The 23,997-nt window shown below is 45.0% G+C and overlaps 1 protein-coding gene across 4 annotated transcripts; it reads right to left on the reverse strand.

Moving 5' to 3' along the window:
• Window positions 1–631: 631 nt before the first annotated feature.
• COPS7B (COP9 signalosome subunit 7B) lies at window positions 632–23,916 on the reverse strand. 4 transcript variants are annotated; one of them, XM_081142001.1, is made up of 7 exons: window positions 23,708–23,902; window positions 16,959–17,136; window positions 13,787–13,862; window positions 11,163–11,251; window positions 9,237–9,439; window positions 6,922–7,027; window positions 632–1,842 (listed from the first exon to the last, which is right to left on the reverse strand). In XM_081142001.1, exons 2-7 carry the CDS (start codon window positions 17,118–17,120, stop codon window positions 1,684–1,686), a joined length of 795 nt encoding a protein of 264 aa, XP_080998127.1. In that variant the 5' UTR covers window positions 17,121–17,136; window positions 23,708–23,902; the 3' UTR covers window positions 632–1,683. The 4 variants fall into 4 exon arrangements, with proteins under 4 accessions (XP_080998127.1, XP_080998126.1, XP_080998128.1 ...); XM_081142000.1 differs by lacking the exon at window positions 23,708–23,902 and adding an exon at window positions 18,795–18,888; XM_081142002.1 differs by lacking the exon at window positions 16,959–17,136 and having other exon boundaries at window positions 23,708–23,916.
• Window positions 23,917–23,997: the final 81 nt, after the last annotated feature.

Raw genomic sequence — 23,997 nt, forward strand, 5'->3', positions numbered from 1 at the left:
AAAAATTTCCTCAAAATGTGTTCCACTAGGTATCACCAAAAAGGACTGGGTGGTGACATCAGTGTGGGAACAGGCTTGCTCACCCAGGCCTTCTCTGAGACCACGAGAATGAATTTCCAATGAGGATATGGGATGCAGGATGTGCCAAATTTATTTAACAACAGAACCCCTTTTCCACAGAGCATCTGCCAAGAGGTTTCATGAAACATACTCTGGGAATTAAACTCTCCCACTGGACATAATGTTATGTGGGCATATGGACCAGCTTGAGGGGAACGAGAATAACTGTTAACATTTGATCAGCAGCAGGCAGTTGCTGGACGTGCTGTAAAAGGAGCAAACGCACTCTCCCTCCAGGTACTGAGACAGCAGGACACTCCCCTGAAGCACCTGCTCCCAGCCCCTGCAGCCCCACCAGCTATGCAGCTCCGCACGCCAGTCACACACAGTAAATCTACACTTTATTTTTTGTTCTGAAATGTGCTTTTTCCCTCAGTGAACTTTAGTATCAGTCCAGACCTCCACTTCCCCTTAAAAACAAAACAAAACACACACACATACACACACGCCACCCTCCAACCAGGTGAAAAATCCCCGGCGATTATTCTATAACAAATATTGACACGGGGGGGAAAAGACATGTTGAAATGTATTAGAATCAGAACCTGTACAAAAAAAAAAAAAAATTAAAATATAACCTGAAACTGTTCAAGTTCAGAAAGGCTAGTCAAGTCCTTTTCTCTTGCCAGGAGAATGCCATCATCAGAGGGCTCTGGGTCATCAGCCAAGGAGGGATGGAAAGAAAGACAGAAGCAGCAACAGGTCCTTCCCAGACAGAGGGGCCTCAGCACCACCATCCCCACCACGGATGCAGCCAGGAGTAATTAAAGATCTGGGGAGAGCAAGTGTTGGCAGACAGCCCCAGGGGGCAGCTGGGGTCATCACACCAAAAACCGTCTGAGCAGGCAGAGGCAGCAGTGACCACCAAGCTGGAAGCAGCTTCTGCCACCGAGCAGACCCACAGCACCCTCCACCGGGGCTCAGATACCAGACGTTAATCAGCCCAGTGCTCCCGACTAACGAGAGATTTGAGCTGGGCTTAAGAGGCTGAACACCCGCAGGTTTAGTAAACACAGCCCAGCATCGCATCCCTCCATGGCCTGATCAGAGCTGCCAATGAGGGACAAGGCAGGAGAGGGGAAACAGAGCATGTGATACCTAGCTAGAGTGCCTGCACCACTGTGGGTGCTGTGGTACATGGGGTGGAGGAGTGCCCCCTCCTCACTCAGAGAGGAGCCTCCTTCGCAGTCATCCCTGTGGGCCAGTTAAAGCTGACTCCGGCTATGACCAGCCTGACAAAATGACATGGAGCAAAAGAAAAACTGGGAGAGACAAGCCCTTAAACAGAGACGAGAACCTCCTGGAGGGGAGCCGGGCAGTGTCTGACCCTGTTGGGATGGCATCAGTGGAGCCCCTGAGTCTGAAGGAACAACTGGGGAGAAGGGCATGGGCAAGGGAAAGGAGTGAACGGTTCTTCTGGAACAGTACCAACAGGGTGGGGAGGCGCTGGTGAGGGGACGGGCAGGTCTGGAACTCACTGAAGGTAGAGAGGAGGAAATAGGCCCTCGGTGTCCCCTCCCCACCTGACCCAGGCCTGGTGAGTGCCAGCTGCCCCAGCCGGCCCTAGTGGCGGCTGGAGACCAGACCTTTCACTTTGGACATCTTCTTGGTGGGCTGCCTCTGCTCAGCGTGAGGGGGACACTCCCGTTCGGCCAACTGCTGTTCCATCTCCTGAGCTGAGGAGGACGCGGTGGCTTTGAGGGTCTTCTTGATGTTGGTAACCTGGAGGGAGACAGAATCCATGTGCTCAGTCTGTAAGCACAGGAACCATGGAGGAGCGTTCTCACTATAATGGGACCACCGGGAAAGAAGCCAGGATCCTCTGCAGGGACACCTGGAATCACCTTCAGACACTTGAACAGGGAGAACCAAGCAGGGGCTACTCGTGGGAGATACGTAGAGCCAAAAAGTGGAACGAATGCCTGCTTGGTTGAAAAGAGAAAGAAAGGCACGTGGAAGTGGACATTTAGTAAAGAGGTACACCACCAAAGGTGAAAGCAAGCAGTGGGTAAAACGGCCTTAGCAAAAGGAAGCGTGACCAAGAACCCAGGCCCAGCTGACCAAGCAACTCCACAAACACTCTGGGGATGCAGCTCCCCAAGCCCTTCCTGAAGAACCAGAGGATGAACGTCAGCCACCTAAGTGATCAATGACAAAAATGTAGGAAAAGCTGGCGAAATGCCATCACACTACTGCTTTCAGGACACCTTTCTTCACTTAACAGAGGAGGAGCTCAAATATATGTATGCAGCTCGCGACCCCTTTCCCACGTCAGAACACACATCTTCTGTAACGCCTGCACACTGCTGCTCTACCATGAACGTTCCACCATCTCCACGCTCACTCCCAGCCTGCTGTTTGTGTGTCCGGAGCTCCTACGCCAGCCTTCTGTCTATCTCTGCGTACTTCTGAGAACAGCTGCGGAGGACATAGTCCTAGACGGGAGCTTTCCAGCGAAGGGTCTGCACATTTCAGTTTCATGGCGATCGCTGTACTGCCTCTGAAAAGCAACTGTGCCAACTACGTGCCTGTTTATATGCACATTCCCCAGCACCAGTTCTAATGGGCCCTGGATGCCTCTGCCCTTTGCTGACTGACGGGAAGAAAAGCCAAAGAGAAATCATTAGCTTTTTTTTTAATATTTAGAAAGAAGAAAGAGAAGGCTGGTGCCGAGTAAGGTGCTACATGTTTGCTGGGGAGAAGGGGATTCCATATTCGCTGGGAAGCAGGCCTGGTTTTCTACAGAGGGAGAACAGAGTTGTCAAGGTCAAAAGTTCTCAAGAGAGTACCTGGAGCTTCAGTAAGAGGCAGTCCAGCCCCACCGGGTGTGGCTCAGTGGTTGAGCGTCGACCTAGGATCCAGGAGATGGCGGTTTGATTCCCAGTCGGGGCACATGCCCAGGCTGCGGGCTTGATCCCCAGTCGGGGGTGCGCAGGAGGCAGCTGATTAATGACGACTCTCTCATCATTGATGTTTCTATCTCTCTCTCTCTCCCTCTCCCTTCCTCTCTCTGAAATCAATAAAGATATATTTAATAAAAATAAAAAAAAGGCAGTCCAAACTCAGAGCTGAAACACCACCTCCAGAGTGAGACAAAATTACGTTCCTGGAGGAGATCTATCACCTGCAGAACGAGCCTCAACTAGATTGTACATCATTTTTAATTCTAATTTTTGTTGTTCTGAGATACAGGAAGAGCCATGCCCCAAACTATTGTCCTCAATCAACACTATAACCTTTCTGAAAGCAACATAGGGGATGTGGGCTGAGACTGTGAAAACAGAGGGCTGCCTAAGTCTGGGTTTACCAGCATCCTGCCAAGCCAATCTTTTCTTTTTAAAAGAATAGTTTAATATTTTTAGCGGGGGGGGGGGGGGGGAGAGAGAAACACTGATCAGCTGCCTCCTGCACACCCCCTACCAGGGATCACGCCCACAACCCGGGTATGTGCCCTGACAGGGAATCGAACCGGCAACCTTTCGGTGCACAGGATGACACTCAACCAAGCCACACAGGCCAGGTTATATCTTGTTCAGCAGAGTGACTTGATAAGACAGTGAAAAACCGGGAGCAAGTGGATGGCTTGCCACTCTTTCTCTTATAAAAGAGATGGGTTTGGCCCAGCCGGGTGTGGCTCAGCAGTTGAGCGTGGACCTAGGATCCAGGAGATCGGGGTTCGGTTCCCGGTAAGGGCACATGCCCAGGTTGCGGGCTGCAGCCAATCGATGACTCTCTCATCATTGATGTTTCTATCTCTCTCTCTCCCTCTCCCTTCCTCTCTCTGAAGTCAATAAAGATATATTAAAAAAAAAAAACAAAAAACAAGGGATGGGTTTGTTTGTCTTATTTCAAGGCATATTTTGATGCTCTTAAAGGAGAGATTAAGAAGTGTGATTTCTCAGTTATCACTGCTTTATAAAATAAATGTTTATAAAAACATTCCAAGGCTTCTCCAGTTTGATGCTTTCTTTTTTTTAATTTAATTTAATTTTTGTTTAAAATATTACAGATGTCTCTTTTTCTCCCCAATGACCCGTTGATGCTTTCTAAGTATTCTAAAGAAAATTAATTAAGATCTTAACAAGAACTCACAGCAGGACAAATTTATTTCTTTGCACGTCAGTTACATCTGATATCCAATGTGTTAAAAGATACTGCAACTTAAAATATACATTAAGACAATGAAAGAAAACTTGATTTATGCCCATACTTTCAGTACCTGGGATGCACTGCCTGAGTGAACTTGTTTTAAAGTTTCCCCAAAAGCTGACAAGACTCTAAGCTTTGACCACGCTCCCTCTCTTCTCATACTGGCCTGCTCCAGATTTTCTAGAAGATTAAGTCAGTAGATTGTTTTCACTGGTATTGAAGGTGGTCTGTAGCCTTTTCCTCAAATGTCTAAGTAAATCCAATCCTTACTGCCACCTGGTGGCAGCATCAGGCTCTGTCAGCAGGGGTCTCCAGAGTCACGTTTTGCATCAGTGAGCCACTGATCACAAATCCATGCACCCTGGCTCTTCTTTAAAAAAATAATCCTAATTTAAAGAGTCCACACTACTAAGTATTGGTCGTGCCTCAACATTAGCCCACTTTCTAAAGTACCTCTGCTCACACCTACCTCCTTTCATCAGATGCCATTCATCATGGATAAACTTAAACCAGTCGAAATTCTAAATCTAGCATCATTCCTTCTTCTTGGCTAACCACCACAATCCAAGCCCACCACCTAACACACAATTCGGAAACAGTCCAGACACCACGGCGGGGCCAACAGCGATCAGACTTCCAACCTTCCAGCCAAGTTAAAGACAGTTTGTTTCACACAGGCTACTCCAGTCAGGTGGGCACGTTTCCCCTCCAAACCTCATGTTTCCAGGGTTTGATTTACGGGTTAGAATCAGTGGAGAGGACAGAGTGATTAGTCCTTCCTCCTTTACTCAGACATCAATCCCAGGTCAGGGAAGAGGCCACAATATTCAAGGTGATACATCTTATCAGAGAAGCAGCAGGCTTATTTCACAGTTGTATTTGTCTTTGGCTAAGCTAAATTAAATGCAGTTCATATTTCCTTGGCTAAAAGTAGGGTAAAAATGAATGATGGATTAAACAACCACAGAATAAGTATGTATAGTACATAGAAGAGTGTGTGTGTCCAAAACAAATTCACTCTAGTTCATGAAAAGCAGAGTTTAGTAATCCACTGATACACACACGTATAGGTTGTGCCAGAAATACTCAGTTCAATAAATATGTGAGCAACTACTATGGGTTAGGCATGGGACAAGGAGCTGATCTTACAAAGACAAAAAAGATACAGCCTTTATTTTCAAGGATACAAAGAACAGAGATGGGGAAATCTTCAAATTTCACAAATCCCCCCTCAAAAGGCACATCTACTTACTATGCTCCTTAGTTATAATTCTGGGCCCCACTCTACCACACTTCTGGACACTAGATTTATAAAACTCATTAAATACCATTAACACTTCAAGCCCTATCACACTAGAAAAGGACTTCCAATGCTAACTTTAAGTAAATATTCTTTTTCTTTTTTAATTGATTTTGAGACAGAAGAATAGAGAAAGAGAGAGAAACACCGGTGTGGGAGAGAAACATCGATCAGTTGCCTCCCACACACACCCAACCAGGGATTGAACCTGGACCTGGGTATGTGCCCTGACTGGGAATTAACCCTGCCACCTCTTAGTGCACAGGACAATGCTCCAACCAACCGAGCCACACCAGCAGGGCCCAATGCTAACATTTGGATCTTAAGGGCTCCAAACGAATTCTGAGCTCACACCACAGATTCCAGGCTACCGGCACAAAAACAAATGCCACTGAGAGGCTAAAAGTGTCCTGAACAAGCGGGTGTCACTAAAACCACAATCACACACTTCTATCTTCACTTGCATTTCATCCACCCATTTTTTTCCCTTTCTTCTTTTTCTAGTATGAAATACATCATGCACTTTGAAAGGTTACAACATGCATGTAGTTTAGAGAAGGGTAAAATGGCACTGCCCCTACCACACAGCTCAAGGACAGCAGTACTCGGCCCCGAAGCCCCATGTGCCCCAAGTGCCAGGTGCCCCTGCCCAACCGCACCCCTCCCTCCACCGCACCTGACAACCACCATCCTTCTATCCGTCTTTTTCACCCTTTCATGGGAAACTTTTGCATAGTCCTTTGCTATTTTTCCAAAAAATGAAACGATGTTGATCTCTGAATTTGAATTTTCCTGTTCTTATAGTCCAATCTTCAAAACAGCCGTTGTTTCCACCATAAGTTAAAAAAAAAGATACGTGAAAGTTTTCCCTGGATATATTTCTTGCTATAATCACAACCTGGCTGTAGAGAGCTAAAATCTACTTTGTGTAATTTATTTAGCGGCTCAACTTCAGGCACCCCACTGACTTCATTTATTAATTCAAGTGGCTGATCAGATCTGCCTCACAGTGCTGTCCAAAGCAAATTCAACACCACAGAGCAAAACTAAGAAGAGCTTAGACTGGTGCCTCCTTCTATCCACCTTTTAGGTACATCCCCAAATTCGTTTCTTTCATGCATGTGTACTGAGGAATGTAAAACACTCTCTGCTTTCCAAGCCTGCTCACACTCTGCCAATCAGCAAGCAGAAAAGAGATGGAGAGCACCAAGAACAGAGATCCTGTCACACTCACCTCCACCCCAGCACCCAGCCAGCGCCTGTTTGTTGATAACTGCTTATTTCATCAACAAGACTCACAAGACAAAGGAATAGCAATCCCCTGGAGCAGGGGAACAAGGTCCCCTCCTTACCTCTGCCTCCACCTGCTGCTGAGTTCGGCTGTGGTTCTCCTTGTACTGGTTGGCTCTCAGTACTTGCTGCTCGATGCCTAGCAGGACTGCTTCACAGCCATCACACCTGCAAAGGAGAGAACCAATCCTGAGCCACAGAGAGGCCTGGGCACTTGCCTCCAGGCTCCAATCTCCCTCCCCATCTCCTTATAGGGTCTTTCTGTAGCACCCCCTCTGCCAGGGCTCTTACCTCTGCACTCCCTCCAAAAGGCAAGCGTTACTAAACATAGGGCACATTACACAGGACACACGGAGACAAACATGGAGGATGTGGGGTAGTTTTTTAGAGTACAGCTTTAATCTCCAAGCTTTGTGTCCAATGGGAAAGTTTTACACATTGTGAGATAAAAGGAATTAGGAGACACTTTACACTTTTCTTTTTTTAAAAATATAACTTTATTGATTTCAGAGAGAGGAAGGAAGAGGGAGAGAGAGAGAGAAACATCAATGATGAGAAAGTCATTGATCGGCTGCCTCCTACACACCCCGACTGGCAATCAAGCCCGCAACCCAGGCATGTGCCCTGACCAGGAATCAAACCACGATCTCCTGGATCCTAGGTCAAAGCTCCTATTTTGAAGATTGTCTCAGAAGTTTAAATTACTTCCTGACTATGATCCCCCTCATTTTCTTTTCCCTACTTTTTATTTTGAAAATTTTAAACCTAAAAAATGTTGAAATAGTACAATGAATACCCACATACCCTTCACTTAAGAGTCAATAGCTTTACCCGCCCAGGCGTGGCTCAGTGGTTGAGCGTCGACCTAGGATCCAAGAGATTGCGGTTTGATTCCCGGTCAGGGGGGGTGCAGGAGGCAGCCGATTAATGACTCTCTCATCATCGATGTTTCTCTCTCTCTCTTCCTCTCCCTTCCTCTCTCTGAAATCAATAGACATATTTAAAAAAAAAAAAAAGTCAATAGCTTTGAACAGCTTGCCCTATTTGTGGTACCATTCTACATCCCAATTTTGTTTCAAATTGAACTCCTACACCTAAACACAAGCTTTAAGAACCTGTACTAGTAAACGTCCTGGGACAGGGGTTAGGACAGCACCTCTGGGTTTCCACATGCTGGGGGCTAAAAACATAGGAAGCCAGACCATGGACGTGAAAACTGTCCAGCATCTCAAGTGCGGCTTAAGACAGCCAAGCGCAGGGGTTGGAAAGCTAGACTTTGTACACCAGACCATTTTCATGTTAGGGATATTTCCTAAGTTTATTTCTCACTTACTCTGCTTTAATAGTTGTACATCTTTCGAAAGCTCCTTTTTTGGTCAGAGGTTGTAAAGGGAAGGTGTTTGGTTGGGGTCACAGCTGGGCTAGAACTTGGGGTGAGAGGTGGGCATCAGATGCCCTGGGGTCCAATAGTAGCTTAAGGGGGAGGGGGGACATTAGACTCAGGGAGTCAAAGCTGGGCCACTCATCTCTGGATATATTCCTCTTGGGGATAAGCCAGAGATTTCATCTATTTTATAAAAAATAATTTCCTTTCCACTCTGCATAAAGCTCACCTACTCTGCTTCCTGACCTCCAAAATGCCATAAGCCAGCCCAGGAACATACTCCCCTCACCGCAAACCTCTCTCTAACCCTGGCCCTCCTTCAAAACTCAGCTAAAGCCTCATTTCTGACTAAGCCCATCTGGCTTTATAAGCCCCAAATCATTTAAATAACTTTGTAACAAACCCTTGTAGAACCCAGAACGGCTCTTGCAAACAACCAATTCTATTAAAATAGAGTACATGCAAGTATCCCACTTCTTTTTTTATATACCAGAATATAGTTATATTAATATAGAGTCTGTGTTCCAACTTAGAATAGCCCATTCCTTGTCTTCACTATCCCTCACAAAGTTTTATAAACACTAGCCCAATGTTACTGACACTGAACACGGGTTTTATTAGCCAAAGACTCTTACCAACACTAACTTCCTGAGCTTCATCAAACTCTGAGGCAAAGCACAGGGTCCGTGTCACATAACTAGGCTTCAGAGGCTCCATCTGCCAATCCTGGGCATTTTACAGCCCACCATTAAATAGTCCCCACCTGCACTAGGACAAGGACTATTTTACAACCAAGGCACTAAGAGGCCTGAAATGATTCCTGTTGCCACACAGGTATAGTCACAAATGTAACCCTTCACTCTCTGGCTTACTGTCCCAAGGTCCCAGCTCCCAGGCAGCCCCAGCTAATACCTGGAGATCGTATTTCCCCAGGCAAAGGCTAGCTATCCCCCTCCCTAAAAAGAAGGGAACCCCTCCATCATTCAGCCTCACCACTCTTGCAAGGTCTTGACAATATTATTGATGTCCTTCTTTCGGATGTCACGGCCAATGCAGAAGTCTACTTCCAGAAGCTGGTTTCGCTGGTCCAGCTTGCCCTGGATGATGTCAGTGTAGACAGCCTCGATGATGAGGTCTTCCAGTTCCCGGAGATTCCGCATCTCCAGGTCCTTCAGCAGCACGGAGTAGGGGATACACTGCAGATAAGGCCATGTGATATTTACAAAAACAACTGACAAGTATTAAAGAAATGTAGGTATTGCTGACACAGCCAAAGGCTGCCTCAGGACTTTGGGAAATGCAGCATAGTGATAATTATTGTAGTGATAATTATTAACATCTATGGCAACAAGAGATGGATAAATGAGTTGTAAAACCTGTGGGGTCCAAACAAGACCTACAGCATCTAGCAAAGCATTCTCCAAGATTCTCTGCCTCCTGGACTTTGCCCCGCCTTCAACTTTTATGCTCTGAAGCAAACTCTTTGAGATCCCAAAGACTCTTTCCAAAGAAAAAGGGAAATACTCAGTATATGCCACTCTGCCACCTTCTGGAAGCTTACAGACTTTGCATAAAATGCCAGCTCGTCACAAAATTCCAAACACTCTCAAATGCTAGCGAGGAAAAATGGGGGCTTACCGGCAGAGCACAAGCAAACACACATGCAGGCTAACACACCCACTACCAGTGGCCAGCAGTACAGCCAACTCAGAGTCACCCCCAAGTTTACAGTTCTTTTCTCAAACTCTTGCAACCAATGTCAACTCCCAACAATAGTCATTTGGGCTGTACCAAAATTCTGCATGACTCTAAGACAACTGGATATCTAAACATCCAGTTTCCTGCAAATCCTGATACACATTATTTTTAGTTTGGAAATTAACACAGTGATCAAATTTTCAGAAACCGACAAGGAAATGCATACAGAGAAGAGGGTAACAGTAAACATACCTAGAAGGGTTTTCTATGACTAAAGGTCTGAAATCCAGGGGTGGCAGGTGGGCTCACAATGGGTAGTTGGAAAAATGAAGGAAAAAGTCACTCGTACACTCTGCTACACTTAAGAAGTCCATGATTAGGACAAAAAAAAAAGTCAGGTCATCATTTCATAACAAAATAGGCCTCCCTCCCATCTGGGATGTCAGGCTAAGAATCAGAAGTCTGTGGTTGGTACTGACTTCAGCAACTGAAACGGCAATGCAGGAACAAACATATACCCCTCAAGCTACATCACAGGGGACAAACACAAAAAGCAACTCTTTCAAAGACAGAGCCCCACAAACACTTAGACCCTCAGGCTGGGATTGGGCAAGAGCCAAATCAACTTTAAACTAAACAAATCTGGATCTTCTTTGTTAATGACTATGAGCAGCTGGTTGCCAGGCTGCTTCTAAAGTGAGTGGGGCAGAGAACTCAGATACAGTGGAGTGTGACATCTTACAGAAGGTTCAGGTCTAAAGTGAGCATGTAAGGCAAAAATCCCAATTAGTATAATTAATTTCGAAAATCCCCAGAAGAAGGTGGCATATTAAAAATCTACTTCTCAGTAAGTCCAACATAACAAGTTTTCCTTCCAGCATTAGCACAGTTCGCTACACAGGGAGCAGGAAATGAAGTGTTAACTTGCCTTGAGATGCCTTATTGTTTGAAAATACCTATCTTTAGACAGCAGTCTCCCTCTAGGATGGCAAATGCTCACACTACTCGAGGCGCCATGGCATGCCAGAACTGAGACCTGCTGATTTACAATCGCTCCTGGGTATATTTTTCCTAAATGGGAGGGTAATTATCAACACTATTTTAATTATCTTTTTCTCTTTTGTCCTTTGCCAAGTAAATTTTATGCGTTTATGCTATGACTGTACCGTGTGCAGCTGGGAAAGGAAACAGCGTGAGACAGGAAAGGGCCCAGGACTGTACCTTCATTCTCGACGCCAAGCTCACGATGGTAAGGTGCTTCAGCTTGTTCTGCTGAGCCGTGCTCAGTTCTGGGAGGCTCTTCTTGTTGGCTATTCAGTCCCACCCACCACAAAAATCAAGACATAAAATAAAATTAGGATTTTTTTATGGAATAAGCACACCACTTCCCCACACCAAATCTACTACTAAATCAGTCATGACTCTGCACTTATTCATTAGGCAAACTTCCCATGAGCACCTCCTGTCATCTCTGGAAGACCATGTGCTTCCAAAGAAGACAAGACTCTGTCTCTACACACAAGGAGCCTCATCTCCTGAAACCCAGGCATGAATGCACAAAGTGATGACCATTATCTTAATGGAATAATACTATCTGTGCCCTTTGTGACATTCAATCAAGTTCAACACGTCTTCACTGAACATCTGTTACGTGCAAGGCACCATCTTAAATGATTCGGGGGCATTGAGGAGAAAGGATGGGCCTTGTCAAGACTGCTGCATACACACCTCCAGGGGCACCAACCACCTGGAGTGATGTGACTCAATGGCCCTGGACTTGTCCTCAGTGTTACAATCGGATGTTTCAACAGCTACAAATGCAAGGCAGAACTAACAGAAGAAAGGTACAAACTACCAGAAGAGAACAAAAGGGTGAGGAAGAGAGGAAGAAGGGAGGAAGGGAGAGAGAGAGAGCTAGGGAAAGAGGGGGAAAGGGGCGAGAGAAAGACAAAGAGCAAGTGAGCCCAATCACATTGGGGAGGTACAGTACAGGAGAAAAAAGAAATAGAGTTTGAGATAAGCCTTGAAGGACAGGCAAAATTCCAGTAATAGCAACGATGCTAACGAGAGCCATGGCGGCAGCCACAGGTAACATACAGGCAAGTTTTACTCAGTGTAGAAGCACACACAGATCCAGATGCACATACACACATCCAGTCCTCACAAAAACTCTACAAGACAGATTCTAAATGCTTTCAATTCCTTATCCATAATCCTGGATTCCAAAAAGGTGAATCCAAAACTATTTCTTTTTCCTTGAGCATGGTGCTAAAATTCATCTGGTAGCGATTTCTGGCCTGATTTAAGGTGGGCTTTTTTATCCTACTTGTGAATATTCACTTGGTTTGCTACAAAATTATGATTATGGCCCTGGCCAGGCGGCTCAGATGGTTGGAGTGTCATCCTGTACAGCAAAAGGCTGGCGGCATTATTTCTGCTCAGGGCACATACCTAGGTTGCAGGTTCGATCCCCAGTCGGGGCATGTATAGGAGGCAGTCAATGTTTCTCTCATACTGATGTCTGTCTGTCTCTCTCTCTATCCCTTCCTCTCTCTCTAAAAATCAATAAAAAACATATCCTTGGGTGAGAGCTAAAAAAACAATTATGACTGTGTTTGACTACAGGTGCTGCCCACACCCCTCAGGGGTGTTACATAAAAAGGCATGTGCGTATTACCTTTTTAAATTCCCCCAAATTCTAAATTCTGAAACATCTAGCCGAAGAAGTGCAGGTCAAGGACTGTGGACCTGGATTATTACAGAGAAGGAAACTGAGGTACAGAAGATTATTTCATTTGCCAAAAGACACTACCAGTGGAAGTGGAGCTAGAATACAATGCAGGCAGTCTGGTTCCAGAGTCCGTGCAATGCTGCTTCTTTAGTGAGAACAGAAACAGAAAACACACTCAACTGGAACAAAGTGAAGGTCAGAAAAAACTGGCAAGTGGCAACCTGTCCAGTCTGACAGCAGCAAAGAATAGGCATAAGTGACCAGCAAGAAAGACAGTGAGGAAGAGGGGAAGTCAGGAGTATAGTAGGGGAGGTCCTGAGTCACACCACTAAAATAAACTACCAGGTTTTTGTCATGCCACTAAAATAAACCAGGGAAGCCAGACAAAATGGCTTGGGTGGAAGGTAAGTTAGCATTTGGACACACATGCACCTCATTCCTCATATTTATGGTTCTAATTTTAAATGACTCAAATGACCTACAGAAGAGAATGGGCTAAGTAGATTGTGGAGAATTAGGTAATGAAATACTAAAAATGACTATGCAGACTCAAAACACAAATAAATGCCTATGACATATGTGAAAAAAAGCACAATATAAAATTGTGTATATAATTTAATTATACCTACATAACAGACAGCCCAAGCAGAGGGGGAAAAATGTGTACCATAATGCTAACAGCAGGGTAACACTGGTATAACTATGAGTGACTTTTCCCCCCTATTTTCCAAATTTTCTTCAACACAGTATAGTGATATTATTTTGATCATATTTAAAATGCTTAAATACAAGTGGGTATTCTGACATTTCACAACACTCCAAGTGTTCTACAAACTCCAGTCCTCAAGAATCTCATCTGGAACATAAACAAGGGCTATATTTACTGATGAACATAAACATAGTCCCCGTTTTACACACTGGGAAAGAAAAGGTAAGAAGGGAGAGTCCTCGTGTAAGATCACCCACAGAGCCCAGTAAAATGGATAACAGCCAGGCCAAGAAGTTCCCACCCCATGCTTTTACACCCCAAACCTCAGTGATCTTCCTGGAGGCAACACATCTAAACAGAGCGAAATAATTAAGAACAGTCTTTGGAGGATCTTAACCAGCTCACCTATATAATCTGGATATGTTCCATAGGCGAACAGGTTCAGCAACTGAAAATACGCAGCGTTAGCTCCTTCTGCAAGCTGAGGAGGAAAAGAAACAGTTCATGGGCCCAGCTGTCTACCAGTCACTGCAGTGCTCAAGCAGAGGGCGGGCGACCATGCATCACAACTCTGTACTTTTTTATTAGCTGATCCCTTCCAACTCCTGCATTCTTTGGAAAAAAGTAAGAAAGATTATTAAAGCCCCCAATTTAACTTTTCTCTCTAGGGAATACGTGTTTCACATTTCATACAGCACACCCAAGGAACTGCTTTTGCTTCCACATACACACAAGGCAGTGAGTACTGGAAGCAGTTCAAGTTTTCTCAAGATTCCCTTTCCATTAAAATGAGCACTGGAGCAGCTTTGTCCACACACCAGCTTGTCGGGCACAGCACAAGCCACTAATCCAAACGGGACAAAGTGTAAGGTTAGTTCCAGGTTTCAGGACTCTATGTGGACTGTGGCACTGGGAGAGGTAAGCACAGCATAAGGGGAGACAGAAGAGCCAGGCTGGGACAGGAAGCCAGGATATCAGGCGACCACAAATAAAGATTTTCATTGCAATTATTTATTCCTCACTAATGCCAGGGTCAAAGAGCTATCTGTAGGAGGAAAAAGAAAGAGACACTGTTCTGCCTGAACTGTTCTGCTCTTCTGTCAACTACCTTGACTGGGTGTTTCTTTTACTCAAAAATATGGACCCGTTACTCCTCCAATTTACCAAACTCAGTAAAGTCTAAACAGGAAACCCCAAGTTATTCTGTGGACACCAATGAAATGCTACTTAATTTTAACCATCTTTTAAAAAAAGGTTCCAAGAACTACGTCCATAACTTCAGACCACCGAAAGGCAACTAGCTTATTCCCAGCTTACATACGGGAAAAACAGACTATGGGGAGATAAAGGTGGTTTGCTAAGCACCCCAATTAGAGCAGGCATCCTAATACCCAAGTCTACCTTTTCAGGTCTATTAATAACCTCCTGAGGTCCTGATCAGAGGTGGAAGAAACCACCAAATCTAGGCCCCACTTTTCAAACAGATGATGACAAAACTAGCCTATTTTCTCTAGAGGAGATGCTCTAAAACTTCTCCCACGGGCCCAAGTCAATGGGTCTTTCCAGTTTTAATTTTCATCTACCTCCTCTTAGCCAATCTTTCATAATTACAAAACAACCAGTTGGCATATTCATTCAGGCTTCCCATGAACCTGAAGGAACTTATTACCCTCTAGTCATCTCTTCTGTTTAAATGATTAGCTATCAAGCCATGAAAAGACATAAAGGAAATTTAAATGCATATTACTAAGTGAAAGAAGTCAATCTGAAAAAGCTACAGGCTATATGATTCCATCTATAACATAATGGAAAAGTCAAAACTACAAAGATAGTAAAAAGGGCAGTGGTTGCCAGGGGTTAGAAGGAAGGGAATGATGAACAGGTAGAACACAGAAGACTTTTTAAAAAAGAGCCCAGTTCTCCTCAATTTTTCTCAGAACATTCCCTTTCCATCTCTGAGATACTAAATTTGTACTGAAAGCCACTGTGTGTCAGTCTACATATTAAGTTGTAAGGAAACAATGGTGAGCACAACAGAGCATACAGTCTAAACAAGACTGATACATAAAAATTCACAATTCAAAAATAAAAGCAGCTCTTTTGGTCTCTGGCTGTTTCAGGGAGAAGAGATGACACCATGTCCACGAGTCTGCAATGGATGGTCGTGGGAAACTGCTCCAATTTCCTGATCAAGAGGAATAAGCAGATGTACAGCAGCCAGTCCTGTTATCTGAAGGCCTGCAACTCCTACTACAACCAGCTGATTCACCACAAAGCTGTGGGCGTGGAGCCAGCAGCCAACAGCAAAGGTGTCCTAGTGGTCGTGAAGTGAAGAACCGGCCAAAAAAAGCCAACTACCTCCTAGTGTAAACCACCATCAGCAAGAACGCCCAGGCCACCTGCAGTGGCATCATGCACATGATCTACAAGAACTGCCCAGGTTTGTGGATAAAAGCCATCTGTAGAGACAGCACCATCCTGGCAGCCAGAAAGAAGCTGTGATGGTGAAAAGGAAGATGGCCCACCCCACCAAGAGAAACTGAACACAACCCCCAAAGTAATAAAGATGCCACCAGACTTCTATCTATCTCAATCAATATAAAAGTATCAATCAATAAGTAAATACAGTCATTCTCTATATCCACAGGCTTCACACTGATTCAACTAACCATGAATCAAAACTATTTAGGGGGGAAAATCCCAGGAAGTTCCAATAAGCAAGCCTTGAGTTAGCCATGCACCAAGCACTATGCTGAATCCATGCGAATGAAGTGATGTGTAGGCATACCCTGCCATATATGCAAACACTATGCTATTTTATATAAGAGACTTGAGCATCAGAGGGGGATCCTGGAACCAATCCCTCCTGGATACTGAGGGACAACTATATAAAAGTACCCAAAGTGGGAAGTAGAGGTTGAAAAGTATAGGCTGCTTTACATCTCTTTATTCCACTTGGTCATTCCTCAATGGGTCATCTCATTTTTAAGGCACAATAGCCAAAACTGGATACCCAAGGTTTTAATAACTACAATCAAACAAAGAAGCAAAGCAAAAAGGACCACCTCCCAGCGTGTAACAGTCATATCCTTGTTACATATCCACTTTACACACCTACACAACACTGCACTTCTCCACAGGAGCAGTACGTTCCTTATTCATGCCTGTGTCAAGTTCAACAGCAATCACTCTCTGCCATTATGTACCTGACCAGTCTTGCTTGTCTATATTTGCACTGGAGGCTTTTGTCCCTAAGAATGCCTGAAATTACCCCTGTTAAACATTAGGCCATGTCTATACTCTATGCTTCTAACTTATTAGGTTCACCTGGGTTTTTTCCCGATCTTTCAAATTATCAGCAACCCAATATAACTTTACCTCAAATTCAAACAAAATTGCTGACTAGAAGGAGTCCAGGACATCATCCTTGCTCTCTTCTTCTCCTGTCCCACCAATTCCCATCCCTCCCTCAACAGGGTACCTCACAGGTCCCCAATGCTTTGGAACTGAAATTCCTTGGAAACCTAGAGACTCAAAGGAAGGCTTAAAATAAAGAAGATAGACAAATTGTTCTTACCTCCTGCACATTGGCCAGCTCCAGCAGTTCTCCAAAGACATATACTCCAGGAGCCTCCAAGACTTGGTTTATGAGAGCAGTGAGAGCTGAGCCACTAGTACCTTTGGCTAGTAAAATAAACTGTTCCAGGAGGTTACTTGAGGGTTTCTGTTCACCTGCCATTCTCTGGCCTTAAGATCTGTCCAAAAGAAATGTGTTTTCCATCATTTTTCCTTCTCCTTTGCAAAGTCTATGCTTTATTTAATGCTGGTTCAGATATCAGAATAATTTTATAGTATTAAAAAAGAAAAAAAACAGTTCCTGAGTCCAGATGCTATGACTACTTAGTGAGATAGGTAGGGTTCAACCCGGAGTTAAAGGGATTTTGTCCTTATGTTGTGGTTTGAAACACACTTAGTAAAAGCTACTTTATCCCCATCTGACCCTCTCCCAAAGGCAGCATGTTCTAAGCCCTTAAACCTAACCAGGACCTAAAGAAACACACAGGAGTTTCTCAGTAGCTGTTTTATATCCACCTCATTTATAGACTCATTAAGAAAAAGAGAACCTTGCCCATACACAGAGGTGGCAGATGTAAGCAAAAGCAATCAGTTACAGCTTCCAGTGTGTCATTAGACTCCATCCGACCTACAGCCAGGTACAGATAAGGAAAAGACAGAAAAAACAGACCAAGAAAGATGTCTCAATCAGAGAAGTCATTTAAGCATAGAAGAAAGGGAGAAATCATCTTGAAAGATAAGCAGCAACATATTCAAACTAAGAAAATACATGGTGTGTTAAGTCCATGAAAAAAATCCCTCAATTTGGCCTCCTACTTGATATGTGACATTTTACCAAACTTGACTTCAGAATTTGTATGAAAGCTCAAGAAAATAAAAAGGTCTCAGAGAACAATGAAAATATTATATTGCCATCTTGAAGACAGTAGGAACAGGAGAGTCCCTCAACTGTCTAATCACACGAGAGTATGCGAACACCCACACTGCACACCTACTGTACAGGAATCCTGCATGAGAAAAGATTAGTCCTCCAAGAATGATACGTACTGGGGCAGTAGGACAAAATGAAGGAGAATTACAGTAAGCTGAAGCAGAGAACAATTCAAAGGAGGGTAGTTTGGTGCAAGAGAAACTAAGTTTTCCTGGGGAGGCAGGCAGCCCTTTTTAGAAACAAGTATGTCACCTCACTTAAGGTTACCTAAGGTCTTGTCGGAAACAACAAAAAAATGAAGTGCCAGGGAATAAAGGTAGCTGAGAAGAGAGAGGGGAAGAGGAGAGAAGGGGAGAGGAAGAAGAGGGGTAGGTGATGCTTAGGAGGACGAACGAAAACCTCCTTTCCAAGCGGACACGTGTGAAGAGATTGAATGGATGGGGCTGGGGGTGGACAAGGATTCGACAAATGGGCAGAAATTTCGGTCCTTCAAAAAAAATCTCGGCCTAAGGAGCAAAGCCCGTAGGAGCAACGAGCTGAGGAGACGCGGATAATCGCTTTCTTCTGGAGTGGGCGGGCCCGGGGAGGAGGCTAGAGACACACGGGTGATCAATTCCCGTCGTACGGGGCGCTATTTTGATGGAGAGCAGAGGCGCAAAGCCGCAGCCTTCGGGAGTGGGGAAGCGAGAGCAGCGGCGGAGCGGGAGCCGAGGGTCTCAGGCGGGGGTGGACTGACCCGCGGCGTGCTCCAGAAGGGGCGGCGGGCGCGGAGTGAGGAGCCCAGGGGCGCGCTCCCGGGGGCGGGGGCGGGGCGCTGTGGCCGCGGGCTTTCCGGGCGGCGGGCGCGAAGCCGGACAGCCCCGACCAACCTGGCCGGCCAGGTCCCGCCTTCTCGCCGGCCCCTACCTGTCCTCGCCGCCTCTCCTGCCTCTAGGTCGCTGTCTCGGCCTCCCGGCGCCTGCCCTCAGGTTGTCAAGCGTCCATGATCGGCCCGGCGTCCGACGCTTTTCTACCTCCGCCGACCCGTCGGCCTTATCGCTCCCCCGGAAGCGTCCCACTGCTGCACTCGAGTTCCGCCCACATTAGGTTCCCCTCCCTGTGCTAACAGCCTCAAACCTCCAATGGGGCTCGGCCAGAGGAAGGGGTCCCTGCGGGACTGTGGCCCAGGAATGGGGTGGGTAGAGGCCTAAGAAAGGAAATACAGCCTAGGCTGTACTGGGGCCCAAACCATGGCCTTCACGGAGCTGAAATCCACCCCTTTTGAATGAGCTCTACCCCCCAATAAGCTCCCTATGGCGGCTGCAGCTTCCCCGAGGTATGGAGACGTATTAAGCCTAATAACAACTGTTTATTAATCGTTTTTCCATGTGCCAAGTGCTGTACATTGTCTCGTTGAATTCGCATAACTCTATGGCCTGTAATATTATACTCATTTTTCAGGTGAATTAACTAAGCCTAAAAATCCAAAAGCCAGTACGTAGCGGATTCCGCTTTGGAACCTAGGCTATCTGAAGGCCAAAGGCCATGTTCTTGACCTCTATTCAGAAGGTTTTTTTAAATAAGCAAGAGATGGGTTGAGCCGACAATGCCTGTGACCAAAATGACATTCGTGGCTGCATTTGGAACCTACCAACTTCCCCTGGAAGATGGCTAAGGAATTGCTAGATAACTGAACACTTCAGCTGATTCCTTTGAAGTACAGTAAACACCACAGACTTTCAGGGTTTTTGTCTTTTTTGCTCTTTAGAATACGTTTATTAAAGCTGAGGACACTAAAACAAGGAAAGGATTAAGATAAAAGAAGCAACAGGAGGGGGGGGGGCCTGCTGTGGCTCTCTAGAAACATGGGAAAGAAAGTGAGCCAAGGTAGGGCTGCTGTTAGCTCACTGGAAAGTCAGAAAAAAGGGGGGCCTTGGAAACAGGTTCAGGAGGTTAGCCCAGGAGGAACTGCTGCTGCCCATTGTTCCCCTGGTTGCAAGTCTCATGGGGACCTTTAGAGTTTAGGAGAAAGAAAATTCACTCAAAAAGGAGATTGAAGCATGTGTACCCCAAGGAGGGAACGCCGACTTTCAGGTCTTAAAGATGAGGAAAAGACCTCTATTTGCCTTTTGTGCTTTAAAGTGCAGAAATCAGACAGAACAGATGCAAACGAGTCCAACACCAATCCATTCATGTATTCAAAAAATTTCTTCAGCAACTATTATTTTCTAGAAGCCTATATGAAGAAAAACCAAGGTTCTTGCCCTCAAAACCTTCAATGTGTTAAGTGCCATGAGGAACAACAATTTGGAAGGCTCTCCCTGGGGACAGGTGATTTAAGGCAGGCTTCTGGAGGAGATGAGGCTTGAGTTGAGCCCAGAAGACGACGCAAGCAAGTCACAAAGGATGTAAGCCATATAAAAGAATTTTTCTTTGATCTTAAGGGCATTTGGAAGCTAGTTAGGGTTTTTAAGCTGTGGAGAGGTATGAGTAATTGCCATTATAGAATGATCACACCAGCTGCTATAGGAATGGGTTGGATGTGGAGAGAACTGGAGCAGGAAAACCCTTGAGGTGACTTGATGTATTCCAGATAAGAGACTGAGATCTTGAACAAAGGCAGTGGCAGTTGGGCATCTGAAAGACGGGATGTTTTTGGAGACATTTAGACCACAGAAGCTTTAAGCCTTGGTGGCCAGGTGAAAGCAGAGAAAGGGAAGGAGGATATCACCCAGCATCTGCTGGGGAGGGCAGAGCTGTCTGGAGGTGGTGGTAAGGGAACAGGACAGTGGGAGAGGAGGGGCAAATTTGGTGGTGGAAGGAAGAAAACTAAGTTCTGTTGGAGTGCCTCTACTTCCTCCAGAACAATGTCCAGACTCCAAGGCTGCAGCTAAAGCCCTCTGCAGTATGCCTCCTGCCAGCCCTCCCAGCTTTGTCTTGCCTCACACTCTTTCCAACCCAAACTCCAGGCCTTCCCATGCCCAATACAACCTACAAACCCTCCCGCCCTCACAGCAGGGCCTCAAGCTTGCTCTACCTTCTTTGCAAATCTCTTCCCTCATATTACCCTGTTAAAATCCTACCAACAACACCCCAGACTCCAAGATGACATCAGTAGTACCACTGAAGGAGAAGAAACTCATGGATGTCAAACGAGGGGAACTGCCAAGCTGGATACTGATGCAGAATTTCACCCCTAAAGCTGTTGCTGAAGCGTTTCAAAGAGGTCACTACCGGTATTACAAGTATGTCAGCGTCAAGAAAGGGAGCATCACTGGGGTTTCTATGGTGCTGGCAGCTTAGGTGCTTTTCAACTACTGCCGTTCTTATAAGGAACTCAAACAGGAGCAGTGAGTGAAGAGCACCACTGAAGAGGGCCCAGTGTGGACTCCACATTCCTGACCAGGACCTTTGCCCAGCGCCTTTCATATCATACTTAATAAAAGATGACTAGTTAAAACAAAATTTTTTTTAAAATTCTATCAACCCTGTACACAAAGATTTCTTAAACTCTATGTAAAAAGCATTAATCATAAAAGAAAACACTGAACTCTTACACTAGAATTAAGAATTTCTGTGTATCAAAAGACACCAGTAAGGTGAGTGAAAAGACAAGCTACAGACTTGGAAAAGATACTCGCAAGCATATACCAGACAAAGAACTCAATTTCCGGACTATATAAAGAACTATAAATCCATAAGAAGACAAACAGCAGAGTAAAAAACAATAAACAAAAGATGTGAAAAAACATTTCACAAAAGAGTACATTCAAATAGCCAATAAGCACATGGAAAGGCCCTCAACACCAGAGACATTATAAATAAGGACTATATGTTATGAGATGCCACATTTAACCAAAATGGCTAAAAATAAAAGACTGACCCAGGAATAAGAGTAAACTAGAACTCTTACATTGGTGATGAAGGTGAAAATTGGTACACTTGCAAAACTGGCAATATCTACTGTTGCTGATCACCATACAAGCCAGCAACTCCTCTTCTGGAAATGAATTTACAAGTCCATAAAAAGAAACATAAAAATTCTCATTGCAACCCCTGGCCGAGTAGCTCAGCTGGTTAGAGCATCGACCTGATACTCCAAGGTTGTGGGTTCAATCCCTGGTCAGGGCACATACAAGAATCAACCAATGAATTTGTAAATGGGTGGAACAACAAATCAATGTTTCTCTCCCCCTCTCTCTAAAAGAAAAAAATCAAGAAAAAATTTTAACAAAGAATGCTCACTGCAGCTTTGTTAATAAAAGCCAATAATTCATAACTAATAACCTAAATGTAGATCAACAATAGAACAGATAAATAGTGCTCTACACATACACTGGAATACTACTCAGCACTTAAAAAAAACAAGCTACTGCTACATACATAAGGATGAATGTCACAAAAATACTGATGAATGGAAAAAGTTAGACTCGCCCGGCCAGTGTGGCTCAGAGGTTGAGCATGAACCTATGATCCAGGAGATGGAGATGGCAGTTGGAGTCCCTGTCAGGGCACATGCCCGAGTTGCAGGCTCGATCCCCAGTAGGGGCTGTGCAGGAGGCAGTTGATCAATGACTCTCATTACTGATGTTTCTATCTCTCTCTCTCTCCCTTCCTCTCTCTGAAATCAGTAAAGACATATTTTTTTAAAAAGCCAGACTCATACTGTATCTACTGTATGGTTACATTTAAATGAAATTCAAGAACAGACAAAACTGATCTATGGTAATAGAAGTCAGAAGAGTGGTTATCAGGATGCAGTACTGACTGGGAAGGGGCACAAGGGGTGCTGGAATAGTTCTATACCTTGATTTAGGAGGTGGTAACACTGATGCGCACATATGTAAAAATTGTGCCCTTACTGTATGTTAAAAATCTAAAGATAAAATTTTTTAATGGAGAAAAAAAAGATCCTACTCATCCTTCAAGTTCAAATGCCACCTCCTCCATCAAGTTTTGCCAGCTGGGATACATCTCTTCATTCGAGCCTCTGTAGCATTCTGATGTCCTTTCTTTTATGCCATTTAAACCACAGTCCATCTCCAATCTCAGTGGAGTCTCCTTATTTCCCTAACTAGATGATTATCTTGCTGGTGGCAGTGACCATGTCTTTCATCTTTTACTGACAGAGAGCCTGGCAAATCAGGAAAACTGAAAAAGCTGTTTGTTGAATTACAGGGAAGGAAAAATTGGGTGGGTGCCCATATAGGTGAAAGGGGAACAAAAAGAGGAAGGAAGGCCTAGGAAAAGAAAATAGGAGAGCTCCAAGGAAACGGCTTGTATTACAATTTTACCTACTTCCTGAAATCTCATTAAATGTCACCTTGAGCAGCAAATAATGAATCAAAACACCAAGTCCTACCTAGACTGAAGATAAACAGACATCACACTTACAGGAAATCCACCAAATCCTTACCTAACTCACCTCTGGGTGTTCCAACCTGAATGGGGGAATTTCACCGAGGAGAATAATCATCGCATAGTCACGCTGCTAAAAATATCGCCAGCCCAGCGTGCAAGGGGCCAGGAGACCTAGGGCCTGATTCTAACTCTGCCCCAACTTGCTGTAACCGGTGGACAATCTCTTGGCCTCTGTGGGCCTCAGTTTCCTCATATGGAAAACAACAGGGGTCGGAGGAGCACATTCTCTCAAGTCCCCTCCTCTATCGATATTCTGGATACACAATCACTCTCTCCCAGTCCAACGCAGGAGCACAATAGACCCCCGCAAAACACGTAAAAGGCGCCCCAGACCAACAAGCCAGCGTGATTGGAAGGAGTCATTCTGTTACAGTATCTTCCATGGTTTAATCAGTGGTTTTGTTTGTTTGCAGCCTTACCATGATTTGCAGGAGATTTCTGAGTTCCATGTAAACAGAAGTTACCTCTCTGTGGGCTATCATCTTCCTTGGGAGTGAAGAGGGTCTTTCCCGCCTGGTTTCAACTCTCGGGATTCAGAAACCACCAAACCTAAGGGAGGGTTTATGAATTTGCGCACACTGCGCGGCACACTGGAGTCTAAGTTACAGAGGAACAGGTTTTACGGAATGCTGGGATTTGTAGTCCCTGGGCCTCTTTGCGCGCTGGGATCTGTGGTCCCCCTGTGCGCCCTGGAATGCTGGGAAATGTA

The sequence above is a fragment of the Miniopterus schreibersii genome (assembly GCF_964146895.1).
Source record: "Miniopterus schreibersii genome assembly, chromosome: 7".
NCBI lineage: Eukaryota > Metazoa > Chordata > Mammalia > Chiroptera > Miniopteridae > Miniopterus > Miniopterus schreibersii.

Excerpts from the sequence above, each read along its gene's own strand:
- COPS7B (XM_081142001.1), bottom strand. The coding sequence starts at position 17,120 with ATGGCAGGTGAACAGAAACCCTCAAGTAACCTCCTGGAACAGTTTATT. Across the intron at positions 11,252-13,786 it reads AACATATCCAGATTATATAG|CCAACAAGAAGAGCCTCCCA; the intron begins GTGAGCTGGTTA and ends GGGACTGAATAG. Across the intron at positions 1,843-6,921 it reads AGCAGCAGGTGGAGGCAGAG|GTTACCAACATCAAGAAGAC; the intron begins GTAAGGAGGGGA and ends GTCTCCCTCCAG.